Genomic DNA, 20,974 nt, shown 5'->3' on the forward strand with positions numbered 1-20,974 from the left:
TTTGGATATGGAAACAGATACTGACGGGAGTTGATGCGAAGCCGCCATTGTAGGTGACGGTGGAAAAAATTAAACGATATTGACGAGGAGTCAGCAACTGTTGGAACTAGCATGGAGGCCGAGATGCGTAAAGGAGAAGGAGAGTCTATGATCTCCGAGTCGGGTCGTTGGGTTGAGGCTCCAATTTTCTAATGGTTTGAATCTTGATAAAAAAAAAAAACTAACGTGCCATGTCAGCAAAATTAAAGTTGTTAGTAATAGAATAGACGGAAGAACTAACGTGGTTAATTTTAAATCTTTTGAAAATGATTTTGATTAAATTTATTTTTTTAGAATGAGAATGAAAATCATAATATCTTTTAGAAATGATTTTGATATTAAGTATTAACTCATTATTCTAATGTCTTTTTTCCGATAACTGCTTCTATTTGTAACGACTATTATACACTGTTATCAGTCCTTTTACTTTTAAGTTATCAACCATTTTAATTAAAAAAAAAAATATGCCTCGAAAATTTTTTAAGGGACTACTTCTTAGTTCTTAGTCTGTTGGTTATTAAATTTATAGAATAAAATATATATTGGTCATTTTTGCTTATAAGATTTGGTGACTTAGAATGAGAATTAAAATATCTCACTTTATAAATTTGGAGACTAATAATAATAATAATAATACTTTTAGTTTATAATATTTAAGTATTTTTTTTAAGATCATTCCTAATATTTATCAATAGTATTATTTATGTTTTTTAAATATATTTAATTAAATATTAAGGGCAAAAATATATTTTAGCAAGAAAAAAAATATTAATATATATGACTTAGATATATCTCTAAAGTGAAAAATTATAGAAATCAATATTTTTTATCAATATTAGTCAATATTTTGGGTTAATATTTTATTTTTATACTATTAAAATTTAAAATTTAAAATTTAGTATTTAGTATTTAGTATTAGAATATTGACTAAATATTAACGAAAAATGATAAATATTGTTGGTCATGTAGCATATCAAATAAGTATTTCATTAAGTTCTTATCTTATTAGTAATTACTATTCAATGGAATGGTAAAGTTTGATAACTTTCTTACCCTAATATTTAATTGGCATCAACATATAAACACCCTTGCGAATAACACAATTAAAAGAAGAAGAGAAGAAATAGAACTTATATTATTTTTGTATATATAACAAACTAGAGAGTTATTTAATTTATCATTATAGTAGAGCATGGAGTACAAGATAATATTGTATAGCATGAGACTAAAAGCTAGTGTGAAAGTGCATGCATGATGTATGCATGTAGTGATGGTAACCCAACCGGAACAATAAACAAACAAGTAATAATGCATGCATATATATATCCAAGTACACACCATCAGAGAGCAATGGTGAAGTAAAGGGGTTCATGTATTCAGGGTGCGGAGGTTGAAGAAGTTGAAGCCCAAGGTGGTGGTGGCATAAAGAAGGGTATGTCGGGAAAGTTGGGTAGTGGCGGCTGAGAAACCTGTGGTGGCGAATTTGGAAAGAATGGTGGGAATGAGAACGGGAATGGGAATGGGAATGGGTATGATGGGTTCATTATTGGTGGTGCCGTTGTCTCCTGAAGCTGGCGAGCTGCCATGCCAATCTCCATCATTGATAAGTAAATAGCAATGAAGAATGCCAACATCATCATGCATCTCATGGAAGCCATTGTTGATCACCACCATGCACTTGATCAGAGTACCTAGTAGCTCTCCTATATATATATATATATATAGAGAGAGAGAGAGAGAGAGAGAAAGTATATTAATTTACAGCACCGTTTTGGTGGTTGATATTTTTCTCTTGTTAGCTTACCTTCCTTATTAATGTATCCCATTAAATGAATTTAAATACAACCTTGATTCTATTACAACAAGCTAAGTACCTGGAAGGACTTGTAGTTGACTATTGATATTATCTATGTCATGGCGGCAACTACTCCCTCAAATAAACTTCAAAAGGATATTAATACCTCATGCATGTTTAAATTAGGTTTTTTTTTTTTTTGGAATCAATTTTTATATATATTAAGACTAGTTCTAAAAAATTAACTCATTTTAAGTTAATTTTATATCTCATTCCAACATAACTCAATATATACAATAGTATATATCAAGCTTTTAGGTTTGACAAAGCGGGATCTTCTTCCAACAATAATAAACCACCTCCATCGTCGGTCCATTTAATTAGTTTCTTGTTGAGATTTGATTTTGAATCATGCTTAATAATGGTGGCATGGAAGGTGCCTTTACACTTTACAGTGCCATGCGATCATGAGTTTCATCAAAGTTTTAATCACTTGAAGTGATAATAAATTCCGGATTATCTAGGCATATAATATAATAATATGAATTATCTGGGAAAAATAAAACACAATAAGCGTTGGCTTGGCATATTAGGTTTAATTTGGAATTCATATAATCATTATTCAGAAATCCAAGATTTTACGTGAAACATTAGAACTGCAATATATGGAAGACTATTATATATATTAGGTAAATGATGATCACAAATTCAGCATCATATGCTGTGCACTGATTTTACAACCACTCTCTCCCTGGCCCAAGAGAGAGAGAGAGGAGGAATAAAAGGACTCATAGAACTTAATTACCAAAAAAAAAAGAGGACTCAGAGAACTTGAATACTGACTACTGAGCACACCATGTGACATAATTATATCTTTAGTACAAATGAAACCCCAATGGAGACCCTTTCAGACGAAGGTATATAAAAATAATTCACTCATCACACACACAATACAAAGAAATAAAGGAACAAATACTAGTTCAGTCTAAGGAGTAGTGGCTGGATGGAGATTGGGAATTTCAGGAACCTTAGGAAGTTCTACCTTCGGGACAGCAGGCAGCTCTGGCTTAACCAGTGGTGGCACTGGCAGTTGAGGCAACTCCGGTTTAGGAATCTCGGGTATTGTAGGCAATTCTGGTTTAGGAATTTCTGGTAGCGTAGGCAACTCAGGAATGGGTAGGCTGGGTATTTCTGGCTCTGGTAATGTTGATTCTAGAAGGTTACGTGCATTTGCAACCTCATTGTATGAGGAAATAAGAAGCACAAGTGATAAAATGAATGACAAGAAATGGCTAGAACCCATAGTAGTAGCTATAAGATAGCAAGGGGCTTCTGAATCTGTTGTGGTATTAATCTATGCAAATGGTTTTGTTGGGTTTGTGATCATTTACCATGAGTTATATGTGCTTTTATAGATAGGATTATAGGGTGGTGAGTATGGTGTTACTTGAATAGGTATCATGAACAACCTTGAGAATTGTTAGTTCAACTTCTTACCAATATATCATTTTAATTATATAAATAATTTAACATATTCATAAGAATGGCCAAAATAATCATACCTACCACAGAACAAATCATTATGGCAATGATCTTTGAAAGATTTCGATAATATCACCCGTGATCCACCTATGCCTCCTCCGTTTTAATTTGCTGCGTTTCGATCACAAGGAGCCCTTAACATTTTCTGCACCTTAAATAATCTCTTTAAAAGTTTGGTCAACTATTTCTTTCCCTCCATTATCTTAGCTTTATCTGTGAACTGCTTCAACAACTTGAAGATTATATTCTTTCGCTGGTAGTCTACATTTTCTTCCTCCTGGTTTCGAAACCCGTGGATGGAAATGCAAATATAAGTAAACAATTTATAACAGATGCACAATCAGAAAAGTGGCAGTAATGAACAGACATGTGCGACAGTGCGAGTGTGCATAAAGCTACACATACAGAATCACAGGAAAACAATACTGCCCTATTTGTATGGATAATTTGCACCAAAATTTCAAATTGATGGATAATTTGCATCGGAAAAGTATAAAATAATCAAATAGCAAACAATTTGATTGGAATAGTTTAAATCTGTAAAATTTGAACTGCAAAAGGTTGGCAAATCTCTTAGTTCACAAGAAGCGAAGCATTAACATGTGTTTGGTTAGGAGATCATATTTCATGGATGCACTCCATGTGTAATTACTTCCTAACCAAACACACCCTTAAGTTGAGAAACTTCCTTGTTGGAAAATGAAAAATAAAAGATTGAGAAATAAATAAAGTGGTAACTTCTTTGGAGAAACCAATTAAAATTTTCGGTTTTTACTTGTCATATCAAAATGACATCGGATCAACACACTTCAGTTATATGGTGTTCTAAGTAAGATATGCAGCACCATTGCACCAAGAATGCTGTTCATGTGGTTCAATCCAGAGCAAGTAGAATCCCCAAATAATTTCACTTTTGTTCCTGCGTGTAGCAATGAATTTGTTGTGTAGACTTAAATGGATGAGTTGAGACTTTTTCACAGGAAGAAATGAGTTTTTCGGTCTTATAACTTAAAACTATTATAAGTGGCCCGGTGAAGGATTCAGACATTAATTTTACTCAGAAACCATTCATAATTCATAAATGCACACGTGACACAAAAAGGATTTGTTCAAGACTTCAAATCAATTGAATTTCAATATTTCATAAATTGTACTGATACACATAAGTCACCCTATGATTTAGTCATGCTACAAATATTAGAAGAAAAGAATAATATAATTTATACAGGGAAATAGAAGTAACACTCAGCACCAAAACATTTTGTTTACAGCTGCAATTCTGCTATTTTTAGCCATTTTGGTTTCCCTGTAACTCATCGTCCATTTCTCAAAAGAACAGTCGATAAAGTCATAGTAACCACCATGAACATTTAGTTTTCCATTTGCTACCTTTTCTTCTATCCATGGATAAGTAAGTAGGTTTAACAAGGAATTGTTAACCGATTCCTGCATAAAAATCAATAGCAGTAACAAATTTTGATACTGTGGAATGTGGATAAGGCTTCCAGATTAAATCTACTAGCAAATTTTGTTACCTTCTCACAATGGCTGCACTGTTGATCAAAGTTCAGCTGAGAAGCAGCAGCTTCAGTTTTGATTCTGGCATTCTTTCCAACTACCACCCAGCTATTTATAAAGCTACTGGAACTACTGGAAAAATATATAAATATCCAAACATGAAAAAAAACACATGCTATCAAAGAAAGTAAATAGACAGACAACAAGTCAACAACTAGAATCCAGCAATTCAACCTTTCATTGGCATCATCTTGCATACTCATAAGGGCACGTATTCCTCCACAGCAGCTGTGGCCAATGACTAAGATGTGCTCAACCTGAAATAACAATAATATTTTATCGCCAATGGTTTAGAATCATAACATTAGAAACTTCGAAATAGTAAGGGTATTTCTTACTTCAAGGGTGTTCACAGCAAATTCTAGTGCAGCATTTGTTTCAGACGGCCCACTCTGTATCAGTAAATTGAATTAGAAGGGAGTACTAGGTATTGAATAGTTAGACATTTACAACTAAATAAATCACTAGCACAGAGAGATATACCTCAAAGGGAGGAACCAAATTACCAACATTGCGGATCATGAATGCTTCTCCTGGATGAAATCCTAGAATATGAGAGGGGCAAACCCTAGAATCTGCACAGGCAATAACCATGAACTGCTCTTGGAATTGTTAGTCAGGAGTACTAGGTTTTGCTAATGTTTCATAAGATAAATTAAAGGAATGGACTTAGGGAAAACCAAGAAAGAGAGGGAACAATACCTTTGGTGCTTGAGCCTGGGCAAGTTCTTGGAAATGTTCTATGTTTTTCCTAGAAGAAAACAGAACAAACATGAATTAAAGTTTGTGACATTTTTAGGCATCAGAAACGAACATTATGAAAAGGGATATTCTGAAGCTTACAAATATTTATTCTTCTTAAAACCCAAAAACCTATCTTTTAGATCACTAAATATATCACACTTATTTTCCACTTCAGGCAGAATCTGCAGCTTGCTCTTATTAGGATGTTGCTCAATTCTTTGACACTGCGCAAAAGCCTTCAAAGAGAACCCTTGCCTGCACCCCGCAAATATTAGAGAATTGAATATGAAGCCATAAAAGATAAGGAATTCCATTTTCAAAATAGTAAAAACAAGATTTGGAGCTAACGGAACAAGAGAAGAATGAAAGCAAGCATTAGGAAAATGCAACTCATCATACACACTAGACATCAAGATCCAATCCACGATCACTCTTTAGAATTTATGTCATTTGCACAAAGCCTAGGGAATATCCAAAACTTGATAAAAATTTGAGTACTTGTCCAAAGTTTTGATAAATCAAGATTTTCAAATGATTGAAACACAAGAAAAATTGGAAGGGGTAAACAGAGAAAGGTGGAAAGACCTTGAATCCGTGAATAATTTCAAATGCGTATGCTGGATTTTCGCTGTTATGATGGATCGACCAAAGATCTGACACAGCAGCGTCAAGATCAGTATAGTATACAAAACAGAAAAGGGGTATATCTCGGGAGAGAGTGAAAACTGAGGAGCTGCCATTATGGAACTCAATCTCAGAAGGGTTTTGATTCTTTGAGAATTGGGGATTGAAGGAAAGAGCCATGCTTCAACAGTTATAACGTGAACCAGTGTTTTTGGATCGGGAAAACATGCACATCAATCTACTCCCATTAACACGGAGAAACCGAGAAAGAAACTCCAGCTTTAAATGTCAGACTATATATATATTTCTTTGTATTTTTTCTGCATTAGGGTATTATTAACATAAAAAGAAAAAAAAAAGTAGTTTAATTATATACTGTAGATTATTAATAAAAACATTTAACTCTTTCGATTATCTAAATATATCTATAGAATAGAGTTGCACTTCTAAATCGATCATCATATAATGAGTGTTTAATTACTATATTACATATGTGATCATCATAGTATATCTCAATGATTACACACTAATCACAATTCTTAGCTATTAATTGAATACACATTATACACATTACCGTTAACATACCTTTGGAAAAATGTATTTATCATGTGCTAAATAATAACCATTTGCTAACCATGTTTTCATCTCCTGTGATATATTGTACACGTGTTGCTCAACTTGTGATTGTTTGGAAATATCTATAAAATTGGATCTGTATTCTATAATTCACCTTTCGATAACAGAACAGAGTAGTATTTGATCTTTCAAAGAAAAGTTTGCAGTTTTGGGTTGTCAGAGTAAAAAAATAATTTAATTGTACAACAGTGCTTTTTTTTTTTTCCAATTAAGTTTCTAATTTTCCATCCCTTGTTCCAAGTCATAAAGGATTATGAGCTCTTCCATCCAAAGATGGATTCGATGGTGTTGCAAACACCAGCCAGTAGATATTGATTTGACGAGATTACATTGCAAATGAGATTTCCCTCTTATGTGGTTATGTGAGTTTACTTGGTTAGTGTAGTGAGTAGATTTGGGTATAACGATTGATGTTGGACATGAGGATCCACTAGATAACCAATTTGGAAAAGTATCAACTAGTAATTTCAGGATTTCCATGTTTCTTCTATCCACGTATATAGACAGTTTGCTTAGAGCTCACGAAACCAGAACTGCAAATGCAGAAATTCTAATGAGGCTATTTCACAGGTCCCACACTTGAAAATATAATGTTAAGAGGCTAATTTTATTTCATGTCAAATCTTCCTAAACACATTCAGGAAAGTGAAAGATCGGAACTCTTTCGAAATTTTCATTAACCAACTTCTAAATTACTCCTCTTCATGACTAGCTTCCATCAAGATTTTGCAGTATAAGGATGCCGATCAAATCCACTTGGGATCTAGAAAAGGGTTTTAAATAGAATTATCATAGCACCTGGAATCATGCTTTATCACACAAATGTAAGCTTCAAGAATCATTAGTTCATTATCCACCATTCATACACAGCACCTAGTACTAGTAGAGAGTAGAAACTCGATCCACAAGTGAAGTCAAGATACCACACGTGAAACAACAACCGCATTAAAGTTCTTAGGCAACTAGACAAACATTACAAAAGCAAATCATCAATAGCATTACAATACATGAGAAGCTAGAGTCTCAGACCAAAGAGGTATCTTCACACACAAAATTTCCTTTCATCACGTTTTATAAGCCTTGGCCAACACTCAGCAACAAGGATGCGATCATAAGATTAGTACTACACATAGGCAACAACAATACAAAGGATAAGTTCTACTTCACTCCATGATAAAGGCTTCTTATTGAGAAAATCTCAGCTTCTTTCTAACCATTTTCAATTTCGGAGCATTTGAACAAATTAAACATGATGAGTGTGTGTGATTTGAATAAAACATCAATCAGCATTGTCAAAATATCATTCAACTTAAGACGCAGTACTATGATCACAATCTACATTAAGCAATTCTCCTTAAATAGTTGAAATCAAAAGTAAAGGAGTTGCTGCGGCAAATTATTATATAATTTAACAATAACATGAATTCGCAACAGGCTCAGCATCATTTTGTGCGACAAGTGCAAACATACATGTAACATCTACATTCTACAACAAAGAAACAATAAACATGCATCTACAAGACTAATTACCCTTAGCCTTATCATCTGCCACAACGTTGAGAATGGGCAAGCTACTGAGGAACTCATCAAGTCCCTCAAAGAACCCAATCCCTTCCATGTTATCCTCAGCATTCCCAGCAGCATTCCCTTCACGGACTCCTACGCGACGAGAAGGCTCTTCCGGGTCATTACTGAACTCCACATTCAAGTCCAAGTTCCCTCCACCCCTCCTCCTCGAACCACCCAATGCAACCTTCTTACTAGACTCTGGCCTTCCACCACTTGCCCCTGCAGCCCCACCGCCTCCGCCGCCACCATCCACAGCCCCACCGCCCACATTCTGATGCTGTGCACTACCCGGAATCACCTTCCTAGGTCTCCCAGCCTTCCTCGCTGAAGAACCGGGATCTCTTGGAGAAACTCTTGTCTTCTTCCTCGCCTTCTTAGAACCAGTCCTCCAATCTCCATCATCAGAATCATCCTCGCTGGGATCCGAAAGCTCCACAAATGCCGCAGCAGCTTCGTCGTCATAGTAAGTCCAAGACGCCTTCCTCCGATTGGACCCCTTTAAGGGGCAGGGGAACAGCGGCGAAAATGGGTTCCAATTGGAAGAAAACCCGTTAATGTCCTTTGAATCCTGCGAAAATCCCAACGGGAAAAAACCCCAGCTGCAGAACGATGAGTCCTTTCCGTTCAGCGGCGGCGACCTTATCACCACCGCCTGGAATCCCCTGCGGCAGCTCTGGCACCGCAGAGTGCACTCCTCGTAAACCCTAGGGTACTCATACAGAACGTAACAATAAGGACACGAGGTCCAGAAACTCGACTCCGTTGCCGCCGCGTCGTTCGAGGCCGCAGCGACGGCCGTCCGAGTCTGCCGAGCTGACTCGGCCGCTGTCCGATTCTGCACATTCGGATCGCTCGCGCCGCTCGCAGCGTCCTTAGATCTAGGGTTTCTCCTCGGCGTAGACTGAGGCTGAGCTTGCGTCAGGGGATTATGCTGGTGGTGCTGGTGATGGTGGGGCTGCTGCTGTGTCGCGGCCGGCGCCGGCGGAGGAGTGGAGGTGAGCAACCGGAGGTCTGCGTCGTACATGGCCTTCTTGGCGGGGTTGGAGAGGACCGACCAGGCATCGTGGATGAGGGAGAAGGCGTGTGCGGCGAAGGCGAAGGGGTTGCGGTGCGGGTCGAGGAGTAGGGCGAGGCGATGGTACTGAGCTGCGATGTGGTCGATGTTGGTGGAGTAACGGAGGATCTGAAGGATCCCGTACCAGTCGCGGTGCTGGTCGTTGATCCGCGTCTCACCGGCGAGGAGCGTGTCAATAACCGTCAAGAGGAGCTCAGACGCATCGAACGTTGGGTCGGATTCACGCGCCCGGATCGCGAAGGACTGAGCCCCATGCAAGTCACGTGCGCTCAGGAGCTTGTTGGCCGTGTAGAGCCAGCGCTCGGCTTCCGCTCTGTTGCCTCCTCCGCCGTCCATGGCGGGTCGTAGGAAGTGCGAATGGACGAAAAAGGACACTAGTTTGGGATTCTTAGGGGAGAAGAGAGCTGGGAAACGAGGGTAGTTTGGTCATTGCAGTGAGGTGCGTTCCTCGTGGCATGGTTGTAAGATAAATGAATAAATTAATTATTCGATTAATTAAAATTAATTTTTAATTTAATAATTTAATAATATACTTTATTTTATATTTTTAAATATTAATAATAATTAATAATTAAAAATAACAAATTTTGATAATTTTATCTAACATTCTTCTTTTATTTTTTTTATTATTGATTTTCATTTTCTTACCACTTAACATACATAACACTAACAATCAAATTTACACACTACCATTTCAGTAATTTTTTATTCTTTCGGTTCTCTCCATTTTAATTAAGATATTTATTTATCGAGATTTCAAGAAAAATTAGTCATATATGCATTAAAGTATTTAAAAATTTAAAACCTTGATTCTTTTCAGTTGAAAATTCCTACAAATTTTAAAAAATACTTTTGGCATTTCATTTTCCTAATAAAAATATTTTTATTAAAATTTTATTTATTTTTTTTTTTTTTGGTGAATGCCAACGTCTACACTACTGTGATTACAAATTGACAATACATCGTTGATATGTAGGTGGATTTGATGCAAGCCCAATCAGCTTTTGCTGCCTAAAAACTATTGAAGCTTTTCAAACCCAAAGAGGTTAGTTACAAAGAAAGTCTATTCACGTGAAATCTAAACAATATCCATCTGGACAAATGCAGCAAGAAAAAATGGTGTCTTGTCCAAAAGAGAGATTCTTTTGTGCTCAACACATTCATGTCTCATTGAAGAAATTATCCATGTCCCGCTCTATCTTTCTTTTTGTCTCGCCTACGATGTAATGGGCTTTTCGCTTTTCTTAAAAGACAAAATAAGACTGTGCCCCAAGTCCAAAAAAAGAAAAGATTGTGCCCATAATGTGTTGCCTCATGATCAAGTGAACCTATTTCCATATGATAATGTTAGAAAGATAAAAAAATAGTTAAAATTTATTTTATTTATTAATTATTAATTATTAATTATTAATTATTAAATAATTAATAAATATTAAATAAGATAAATTAAAATTATTTTTTATTAATTTTTTTATTATCAAATATTTCTATTTCATATAATACTATAAAAAAGTTTTTAAGTATACTAATAATATATTAATATTTCAATAAATTTTAACTGTTAATTTTAATTATATATATTTTTTATAATTAAAATCAACAAAAAATTACTTAAATGTTTTAATATTATAATTCATGGCCGAAAACCGTGATTCCATAATTAATTATCCTGAACTAAAAGAAAGGTAAATAAAATAGCTTTCTTTTGTTTTTTTTATTGAAGTACTCTTTTTAGATAATTGAGAAAGATAAATTTTGTACAAATATCATTTCCTATAAATTTGTGAGTATCACCATATAAGAAGCTGCCAGAATGAATCTAAGAAGGAGGGGGTAAATAAGAGAAAATAATATTTATAAAATGAAGTATATACTTCTTTTTTGTATTTTGGTCTTCTCGTCAACAAAATAATGTACATTAGAAATTATAGCACAAAGATCAATTTTCGCAAATAAGTTTATCGCTTTTGATTCCACATGACAAAAACGTGCTGAGAAGTGCATTATGCCAATAAAGGTATGGGTGCGAGTTATTATTACATTACAACCTAAATTAGATACTCGCCAAGATAGTGTAAAAGAAGACACACACAATGGCCCAAGCCACCCAGACAGGTAGTTTGGGTATCGGATAATTTGACTTTTGACCGAAGGAAAGAGAAAATTGCTTGCTATATTATTAACTTCTTATAGGATACGTACGAAGTAGCAATTGATCCACCTACCTAGAAATCCATGTTTCTCTCCACTCTCCTATTTATTACTTTCTTTGGCACTAAAGAAAACGTGTTATATAGAGTCTATTGACATGACATGACCTATTATTTTGAAAATTGAATTAAATTGCTAAGTTGGCCCAGGAGTACTCTCCATCTCGTCTTGGTTTTTCAACTGAGGCATGATGCAGCATTGCACCCGCCGTGGCTACGGGTAAATGTATATTGAATTGGATATAATCAAATTTTTTATTTGATTTGATGTTAAAATTATTGGATCTAATTGAATTTAATATTTGCATTTTTTTAGTTTTGATTTGATCTGGATATTTGTAGATTAGATATTTGATATATTCATAAAATATAAAAATATTTTAAAAATTTTATTTTTATTAAAAATATGAATAAATATCTTTTTTTATTCATTTATATATATATATATAATTATATACTATTAAAATATTATTAAAATTAATTTTTAAAATAATAAAAAAATAATACAATTGTTCTGCAGATTACCTGAAATCAGACTGATTGGGCTCGAATGTGTGGTCCAAACGTTAGAAAGAGGGGGCCCTAGACTGGTTCGCGTCTGTGAACCGCCTTCGAGTTGTTTGTATACTTGAATAGGAGGGGGTGGTACTTGCAAGACACTCCGATACCTAAGTCAGTAAGGAGTTAAGCAGGTTTAGAATATTGGAACTTTTAGATACCTGAGAGGTATCAGTCTATTTATAGGTGACGTGCCAATAACCACCGTTGGAGTAGTTCCACTTCTGATGGTGGATAACCATTTCTTTATCTTAGGGTTGTTGAGATTTCCCTTTTAGAAGTGGGAGAGAGATTTACGAAGGCGTTATTCACTTAGATAAGTGTTAAGAACCTGCTTACGTCGAGCCCAACCTCTTGAAGGAGGTCGGATAAGCGGTGAAGGCTGATGAGCGGATAATTTATACGCTTTTTGGCATTGTTTTTAGGTAGTTTTTAGTAGGATCTAGCTACTTTTAGGGATGTTTTCATTAGTTTTTATGCTAAATTCACATTTCTAGACTTTACTATGAGTTTGTGTGTTTTTCTATTATTTCAGGTATTTTCTGGTTGAAATTGAGGGACCTGAGCAAAACTCTGATAAGAAGGCTGACAAAGGACTGCTAATGCTGTTGGATTCTGAACTCCCTGCACTCGAAATGGATTTTCTGGAGCTACAGAATTTCAAATGGCGAGCTCTCAACGGCGTTGGAAAGTAGACATCCAAATCTTTCCAGCAATATATAATAGTCCATACTTTATTTGAGATTAGACGATGCAAACTGGCGCTCAACGCCAGTTTCATGTTGCATTCTGGAGTCAAACGCTAGAAACACGTCACGAACCAGAGTTGAACGCCAAAAACACGTTACAACTTGGCGTTCAACTCCAAGAGAAGTGGATTGTATTTTTGATCCTGTGATCATGTTTTGGGGGCTGGCCATTTAGCCATGCCTGGATCTTCATCACTTATGTATTTTCAATGGTGGAGTTTCTACACACTATAGATTAAGGGTGTGGTGCTCTGCTGTACCTCGAGTTTTAATGCAATTACTACTATTTTCTATTCAATTCAGTTTATTCCTGTTCTAAGATATTCGTTGCACTTCAACATGATGAATGTAATGATCCGTGACACTCATTATCATTCTCACCTATGAACGCGTGACTGACAACCACTTCCGTTCTACCTTAGAGCGAACGCATATCTCTTGGATTCCTTAATCAGAATCTTCGTGGTATAAGCTAGAATTGATGGCGGCATTCATGAGAATCCGGAAAGTCTAAACCTTGTCTGTGGTATTCTGAGTAGGATTCAGGGATTGAATGACTGTGACGAGCTTTAAACTCGCGATTGTTGGGCGTGATGACAAATGCAAAAGAATCAATGGATTCTATTCCGACATGATCGATAACCGACAGATGATAGTCGTGCTGTGACGGAACATTTGGACCATTTTCACTGAGAGGACGGGATGTAGCCATTGACAATGGTGATGCCCTACATACAACTTGCCATGGAAAGGAGTAAGAAGGATTGAAGGAAGGCAGTGGGAAAGCAGAGATCCAACAGGGACAAAGCATCTCCATAAACTTATCTGAAATTCTCACCAATGATTTACATAAGTATTTCTATCTTTATTTTCTGTTTATTTATTATTATTATTCGAAAAATCCATAACCATGTATTATCCGCCTAACTGAGATTTACAAGATGACCATAGCTTGCTTCATACCAACAATCTCCGTGGGATCGACCCTTACTCACGTAAGGTTTATTACTTGGACGACCCAGTGCACTTGCTGGTTAGTTGTGCGAAGTTGTGAAGAAAGTGCTGAGTTAGTAAATGCGCATACCAAGTTGAATGCCATTATTAGAGATCACAATTTCGTGCACCAAGTTTTTGGCGCCATTGCCGGGGATTGTTCGAGTTTGGACAACTGACGGTTCATCTTGTTGCTCAAATTAGGTAATTTTCTTTTTTGTTTTATTTTCAAAAAAAAATTTTCAAAAATCTTTCAAAAATTTATCACCTGTTTTCAAAAATTTTCAGAGTTTTTAAGAATGAATTCTAGAGTTTCATGTAACATGTTGAAGCCTGGTTGGCTGTAAAGCCATGTCTAATTCCTGGATCGGAGCTTTAGACTAACATTATATGATTCCTGGGATTCTGATTGAGGACTTTGGATTCATTACTTCCTTTTTCCAAAATATGTTTTCGAAAAATATAAAATAAAATACAAAAAAATTTATAAAATCATAAAATTCAAAAATATTTTATGTTGCTTGTTTGAGTCTTGAGTCAATTTTTAAGTTCGGTGTCAATTGCATGTTTTAAAAATTTTATGCATTTTTCGAAAATTCATGCATGGTGTTCTTCATGATCTTCAAGTTGTTCTTAATAAGTCTTCTTGTTTGATCTTGATGTTTTCTTGTTTTGTGTCTTTTGTTGTTTTTCATGTGCATTTTTGCATTCATAGTGTCTAAGCATTAAAGATTTCTAAGTTTAGTGTCTTGCATGTTTTCTTTGCATAAAAACTTTTTCAAAATTATGTTCTTGATGTTCATCATGATCTTCAAAGTGTTCTTGTTGATGTTCATCATGATCTTCATAGTGTTCTTGGTGTTCATCTTGACATTCATAGTGTTCTTGCATGCATTCTTTGTTTTGATCTAAAAAGAAAAGAGAAAAACCCAAAAATGACGTTTTATTTTTTCTTTCTCATCATTAAAAATTCAAAAATAAAAAAATATCTTCTCCTTATTTCTCTCAAAATTTCAAAAATTTGAGTTGACTTAGTCAAAAATTTTTAAAACTTAGCTATTTCTTATAAGTTAAGTCGAATTTTCAATTTTAAAAATCTTATCTTTTCAAAATCTTTTTCAAAAATCAAATCTTTTTCATTTTTCTTTTATATTTTCGAAAATTTTAAAAAATTTATTTCCAAAATCTTTATTCATGATTTTCAAAAACTTCACTAACAATTAATGTGATTGATTCAAAAATTTGAAGTTTGTTACTTTCTTGTTAAGAAAGGTTCAATCTTTAAATTCTAGAATCATATCTTTTAGTTTCTTGTTAGTCAAGCAATTAATTTTAATTTTAAAAAAATTAAATCTTTTCCAACCATATCTTTTTAATCATATCTTTTTATCATATATTTTTAAATCATATCTTTTTCAACTAACTAATTGACTTTTTGTTTGTTTCTTATCTTTTTCAAAACCACCAACTACTTTCCCTTCTCTAATTTTCGAAAATTCCTCACCCCTTTTTAAAATTCTTTTTTTTAATTAATTGTTTCAAATTTTAATTCTAATTTTATTTCTTCCTTTAATTTTCGAAAATCACTAACTTATTTCTAAAAATTAATTTTCAAAAATTCCTCCCTTTCATCTTCTTCTATTTATTTATTTATTTATTTATTAACACTTCTCTTCATCTCAAGAATCTGAACCTATCTTCACCCTTGTGTTTGGATTTTTACCTTTTCCTTCTTCTATTCCCTTTTTCTTCTACTAACATAAAGGAATCTCTCTACTGTGGTAAAGAGGATCCCTATTATTATTTTCTGTTCCCTTCTTTTTCATATGAGTAGGAGCAAGGACAAGAATATTCTTGTTGAAGCAGATCCTAAACCTGAAAGGACTCTGAAGAGAAAACTAAGAGAAGCTAAATTACAACAATCCAGAGATAACCTTACAGAAAATTTCGAAAAAGAAGAGGAGATGGCAGCCGAAAATAATAATGCAAGGAGGATGCTGGGTGATTACACTACACCTACTTCCAAGTTTGATGGAAGAAGCATCTCAATCCCTACCATTGGAGCAAACAATTTTGAGCTAAAACCTCAACTGGTTGCTCTAATCAGAACTGCAAGTTTCATGGACTTTCATCAGAAGATCCCTACCAATTTTTAACTGAGTTCTTGCAGATCTATGAGACTGTTAAGACTAATGGAGTAGATCCTGAAGTCTACAGGCTCATGCTTTTTCCTTTGCTGTGAGAGACAGGGCTAGAACATGGTTGGACTCACAACCTAAAGATAGCCTGGACTCTTGGGGATAAGCTGGTCGCGGCCTTCTTTGCTAAGTTCTTTCCTCCTCAAAAGCTGAGCAAGCTTAGAGTGGATGTTCAGACCTTCAAACAAAAAGATGGTGAATCCCTCTATGAAGCTTGGAAAAGATACAAGCAGATGACCAAAAGGTGTCCTTCTGACATGCTTTCTGAATGGACCATTTTGGATATATTCTATTATGGTCTATCTGAATTCTCTAAGATGTCACTGGACCATTCTGCAGGTGGATTCATTCACCTAAAGAAAATGCCTGCAGAAGCTCAAGACTCATTGACATGGTTGCAAATAACCAATTCATGTATACTTCTGAGAGGAATTTCGTGAGTAATGGGACGCCTCAAAGGAAGGGAGTCCTTGAAATTGATGCTCTGAATGCCATATTGGCTCAGAACAAAATGTTGACTCAGCAAGTCAACATGATTTCTCAAAGTTTGAATGGATGGCAAAATGCATCCAACAGTACTAAAGAGGCATCTTATGAAGAAGAAGCTTATGATCCTGAGAACCCTGCAATGGCAGAGGTAAATTATATGGGTGAACCTTATGGAAACACCTATAATTCATCATGGAGAAATCATCCAAATTTCTCATGAAAGGATCAACAAAAGCCTCAACAAGGCTTTAATAATGGTGGCAGAAATAGGCTCAGCAATAGCAAGCCTTATCCATCATCTTCTCAGCAACAGACAGAGAATTCTGAGCAGAGCACCTCTAATTTAGCAAACTTAATCTCTGATCTGTCTAAGGCCACTTTAAGTTTCATGAGTGAAACAAGGTCCTCCATTAGAAATTTGGAGGCACAAGTGGGCCAGCTGAGTAAGAAAGTCACTGAAACTCCTCCTAGTACTCTCCCAAGCAATACTGAAGAGAATCCAAAAAGAGAGTGCAAGGCCATTGACATAATTAACATGGCCAAACCTAGGGAGGAAGGGGAGGACGTGAATCCCAATGAGGAAGACCTCATGGGACGTCTCTCAAGCAAGAAAGAGCTCCCTATTGAGGACCCAAAGGGATCTGAAGGTCATATAGAGACCATAGAGATCCCATTAAACCTCCTTCTGTCATTCATGAGCTCTGAAGACTATTCTTCCTCTGATGAGGATGAAAATGTAACTGGAGAGCAAGTTGCTCAATATCTAGGAGCCATCATGAAGCTGAATGCCAAATTGTTTGGTAATGAGACTTGGGAAGGTGAACCTCCCTTGCTCATTAGTGAACTAGATACATGGGTTCAGCAAACCTTACCTTAAAAGAGACAAGATCCTGGAAAATTCTTAATACCATGTACCATAGGCACCATGACCTTTGAAAAGGCTCTGTGTGACCTAGGGTCGGGCATAAATCTTATGCCACTCTCTGTAATGGAGAAGCTGGGGATCATCGAGGTATAGCCTACCATATTCTCATTACAAATGGCAGACAAGTCAGTAAGACAAGCTTATGGATTGGTAGAGGACGTGTTAGTAAAGATTGAAGGCCTTTACATCCCTACTGATTTCATAATCTTAGACACTAGGAAGGAGGAGGATGAATGCATCATCCTTTGAAGACCTTTCCTAGCCACAACAGGAGCTGTGATAGATGTTAATAGAGGAGAATTAGTCCTTCAATTGATTGGGGACTACCTTGTGTTTAAAACCCAAGGGTGTTCCTCTACAACCATGGAGAGGAAGCATGAAAAGCTTCTCTCAGTACAGAGTCAGACAAAGCCCCCACAATCAAACTCTAAGTTTGGTGTTGTGAGGCCACAGCCAAACTCTAAGTTTGGTGTTGACTCCCCACATCCAAACTCTAAGTTTGGTGTTGGGAGTCTACAATATTGACCTGATCACCTGTGAGACTCCATGAGAGCCCACTGTCAAGCTAGTGACATTAAAGGAGCGCTTATTGGAAGGCAACCCAATTTTTATTTATCTAATATTATTTTTATTTTATTTTTCCTTTATGTTTTATTATGTTCATGATCATATGGAGTCACAAAAATAAATACTAAAATTAAAAATAGAATCAAAAATAGCAGAAGAAAAAGCACACCCTGGAGGAAGGGCTTACTGGCGTTTAAACGCCAGCAAGGAGCATCTGGCTGGCGTTCAACGCCAGAACAGAGCACGGATCTGGCGTTGAACGCCAGAAACAAGCATCATCCTGGCGTTTAAATGCCAGAAATACACCCTGAGAAGAGCTGATGCTGAACGCCAGAAACAAGCATGGAACTGGCGTTCAACGCCAGAAACATGCTGCAAATGGGCGTTGAACGCCCAAAACAAGCATGAAGCTGGCGTTCAACGCCAGAAACAAGCATCAATCTGGCGTTGAATGCCAGGATTGCATGCAGAGGGCGTTTTACACGCCTCATTGGTGCAGGGATGTAAATCCTTGACACCTCAGGATCTGTGGACCCCACAGGATCCCTACCTACCTCAACTCACCCTCTCTCTCTTTTTCACACAATCCAATAAACACTCTTACCCAAAACCCTTCACTAATCACCTCAATCTCTCTTCTCTATCACCTCTTCACCACTCACATCCATCCACTCTTCCCCATAAACCCCACATACCTTCAAAATTCAAAATCTCTTTCCCACCCAAACCCACCCTAAATAGCCGAACCTACTCCCTCTCCCTTCACTATATAAACCCCTCTATCCTTCTTCATTTTCACACACCACAACCCTCTCTTCTTCACGTTGGCCAAAACCACACACCTCTCCTTTTCCTCCATAATTTCTTCTTCTTCTTCTCTTCTTTCTTCTTTTGCTCGAGGGCGAGCAATTTTCTAAGTTTGGTGTGGTAAAAGCATAGCCTTTTTATTTTTCCATAACCACTTATGGCACCTAAGGCCAGAGAAACCTCTAGAAAAGGGAAAGGGAAAACAAAAGCTTCCACTTTTGAGTCATGGGAGATGGAGAGATTCATCTCTAAAGCCCATCAAGACCACTTCTATGAAGTTGTGGCCAAGAAGAAGGTGATCCCTGAGGTCCCTTTCAAGCTCAAGAAAAATGAGTATCCGAAAATCCGACATGAGATTCAAAGAAGAGGTTGGGAAGTTCTTACCAACCCCATTCAACAAGTCAGAACCTTAATGGTTCAAGAGTTCTATGCCAATGCATGGATCACTAGGAACCATGATCAAAGTGTGAACCCGAATCCAAAGAATTATCTTACAATGGTTCGGGGGAAATACTTAGATTTTAGTCTGGAAAATGTGAGGTTAGCATTCAACTTGCCCATGATGCAAGGAGATGCATGCCCCTACACTAGAAGGGTCAACTTTGATAAAAAATTAGACCAAATCCTTATGGACATATTTGTGGAAGGAGCTCAATGGAAAAGAGACTCCAAAGGCAAGCCGGTTCAATTAAGAAGACTGGACCTCAAGCCTGTGGCTAGAGGATGGTTGGAGTTCATCCAACGCTCTATCATCCCCACTAGCAATCGATCCAAAGTTACTGTGGATCAGGCCATCATGATTCATAGCATCATGAATGGAGAGGAAGTAGAAGTTCATGAAGTCATCTCCCTTGAATTCTACAAAATAGCCGAAAAGTCCTTCATCATGGCAAGGCTAGCTTTTTCTCATCTTATTTGCCATCTATGTTGCTCAGCTGGAGTTACCATAGAAGGAGACATCCCCATTGAGAAGGATAAGCCCATCACTAAGAAGAGGATGAAGCAAACAAGAGAGCCCACTCATGGATCCCAAGAGACGCATGAGGAAGCTCATCACCAAGAAATCCCAGAAATGCCTCAAGGGATGCACTTTCCTTCCAACAATTATTGGGAACAACTCAACACTTCTCTGGAAGACTTGAGTTACAATATGGATCAATTAAGGGTGGAATATCAAGAGCATTCTATCATTCTCCATGAAATTAGAGAAGATCAAAGAGCAATGAGGGAGGAGCAACAAAGGCAAGGAAGAGACATAGAAGAGCTCAAGGACATCATTGGTTCTTCAAGAAGAAAGCGCCACCATCACTGAGGTGGACTCATTCCTTGTTCTTATTTCTCTGTTTTTCGGTTTTTATGCTTAATGTTTATCTATGTTTGTGTCTTTTCTACATGATCATTAGTATTTAGTAACTATGTCTTAATGCTATAAATAATTCCATAAATCATTCACCTCTCTTAAATGAAAAATGTTTCAATACAAAAGAATAAGAAGTGCATGAGTTTCGAATTTATCCTTGAATTTAGTTTAATTATATTGATGTGGTGACAATACTTTTTATCTTCTGAATGAATACTTGAACAGTGCATATTTTTTATCTTGCTGTTTATGAATGTTAAAATTGTTGGCTCTTGAAAGAATGATGAATAAAGAGAAATGTTACTGATAATCTGAAAAATCATAAATTTGATTCTTGAAGCAAGAAAAAGCAGTGAATAGCAAAAGCTTGTGGAAAAAAAAAGTGGCAAAAAAATAGAAAAAAAAAAAGAAAAAGCAAGCAGAAAAAGCCAATAGCCCTTAAAACCAAAAGGCAAGGGTAAAAAGGATCCAAGGCTTTGAGCATCAATGGATAGGAGGGCCCAAGAAAATAAAATA

The 20,974-nt window shown here is 36.2% G+C and overlaps 2 protein-coding genes across 2 annotated transcripts; both read right to left on the bottom strand.

Annotated features, from left to right (window-relative positions):
* Positions 1-2,498: 2,498 nt before the first annotated feature.
* On the bottom strand, positions 2,499-6,421 carry LOC107480488 (beta carbonic anhydrase 5, chloroplastic). The gene is made up of 8 exons (XM_016100634.3): positions 6,284-6,421; positions 5,798-5,953; positions 5,657-5,705; positions 5,438-5,551; positions 5,293-5,346; positions 5,129-5,211; positions 4,912-5,026; positions 2,499-4,822 (listed from the first exon to the last, which is right to left on the bottom strand). Exons 4-8 carry the CDS (start codon positions 5,546-5,548, stop codon positions 4,622-4,624), a joined length of 564 nt encoding a protein of 187 aa, XP_015956120.1. The 5' UTR covers positions 5,549-5,551; positions 5,657-5,705; positions 5,798-5,953; positions 6,284-6,421; the 3' UTR covers positions 2,499-4,621.
* Positions 6,422-8,217: 1,796 nt separating this feature from the next.
* On the bottom strand, positions 8,218-10,067 carry LOC107480487 (uncharacterized). Its single transcript, XM_016100630.3, has one exon. It carries the CDS (start codon positions 9,936-9,938, stop codon positions 8,481-8,483), a length of 1,458 nt encoding a protein of 485 aa, XP_015956116.1. The 5' UTR covers positions 9,939-10,067; the 3' UTR covers positions 8,218-8,480.
* Positions 10,068-20,974: the final 10,907 nt, after the last annotated feature.

The sequence above is a fragment of the Arachis duranensis genome, chromosome 3, assembly GCF_000817695.3.
Source record: "Arachis duranensis cultivar V14167 chromosome 3, aradu.V14167.gnm2.J7QH, whole genome shotgun sequence".
Classification (NCBI taxonomy): domain Eukaryota; kingdom Viridiplantae; phylum Streptophyta; class Magnoliopsida; order Fabales; family Fabaceae; genus Arachis; species Arachis duranensis.

Excerpts from the sequence above, each read along its gene's own strand:
- LOC107480488 (XM_016100634.3), bottom strand. The coding sequence starts at position 5,548 with ATGGTTATTGCCTGTGCAGATTCTAGGGTTTGCCCCTCTCATATTCTA. Across the intron at positions 5,027-5,128 it reads CAAGATGATGCCAATGAAAG|TAGTTCCAGTAGCTTTATAA; the intron begins GTTGAATTGCTG and ends ATATTTTTCCAG. Across the intron at positions 4,823-4,911 it reads AGTGCAGCCATTGTGAGAAG|GAATCGGTTAACAATTCCTT; the intron begins GTAACAAAATTT and ends ATTTTTATGCAG.
- LOC107480487 (XM_016100630.3), bottom strand. The coding sequence starts at position 9,938 with ATGGACGGCGGAGGAGGCAACAGAGCGGAAGCCGAGCGCTGGCTCTAC.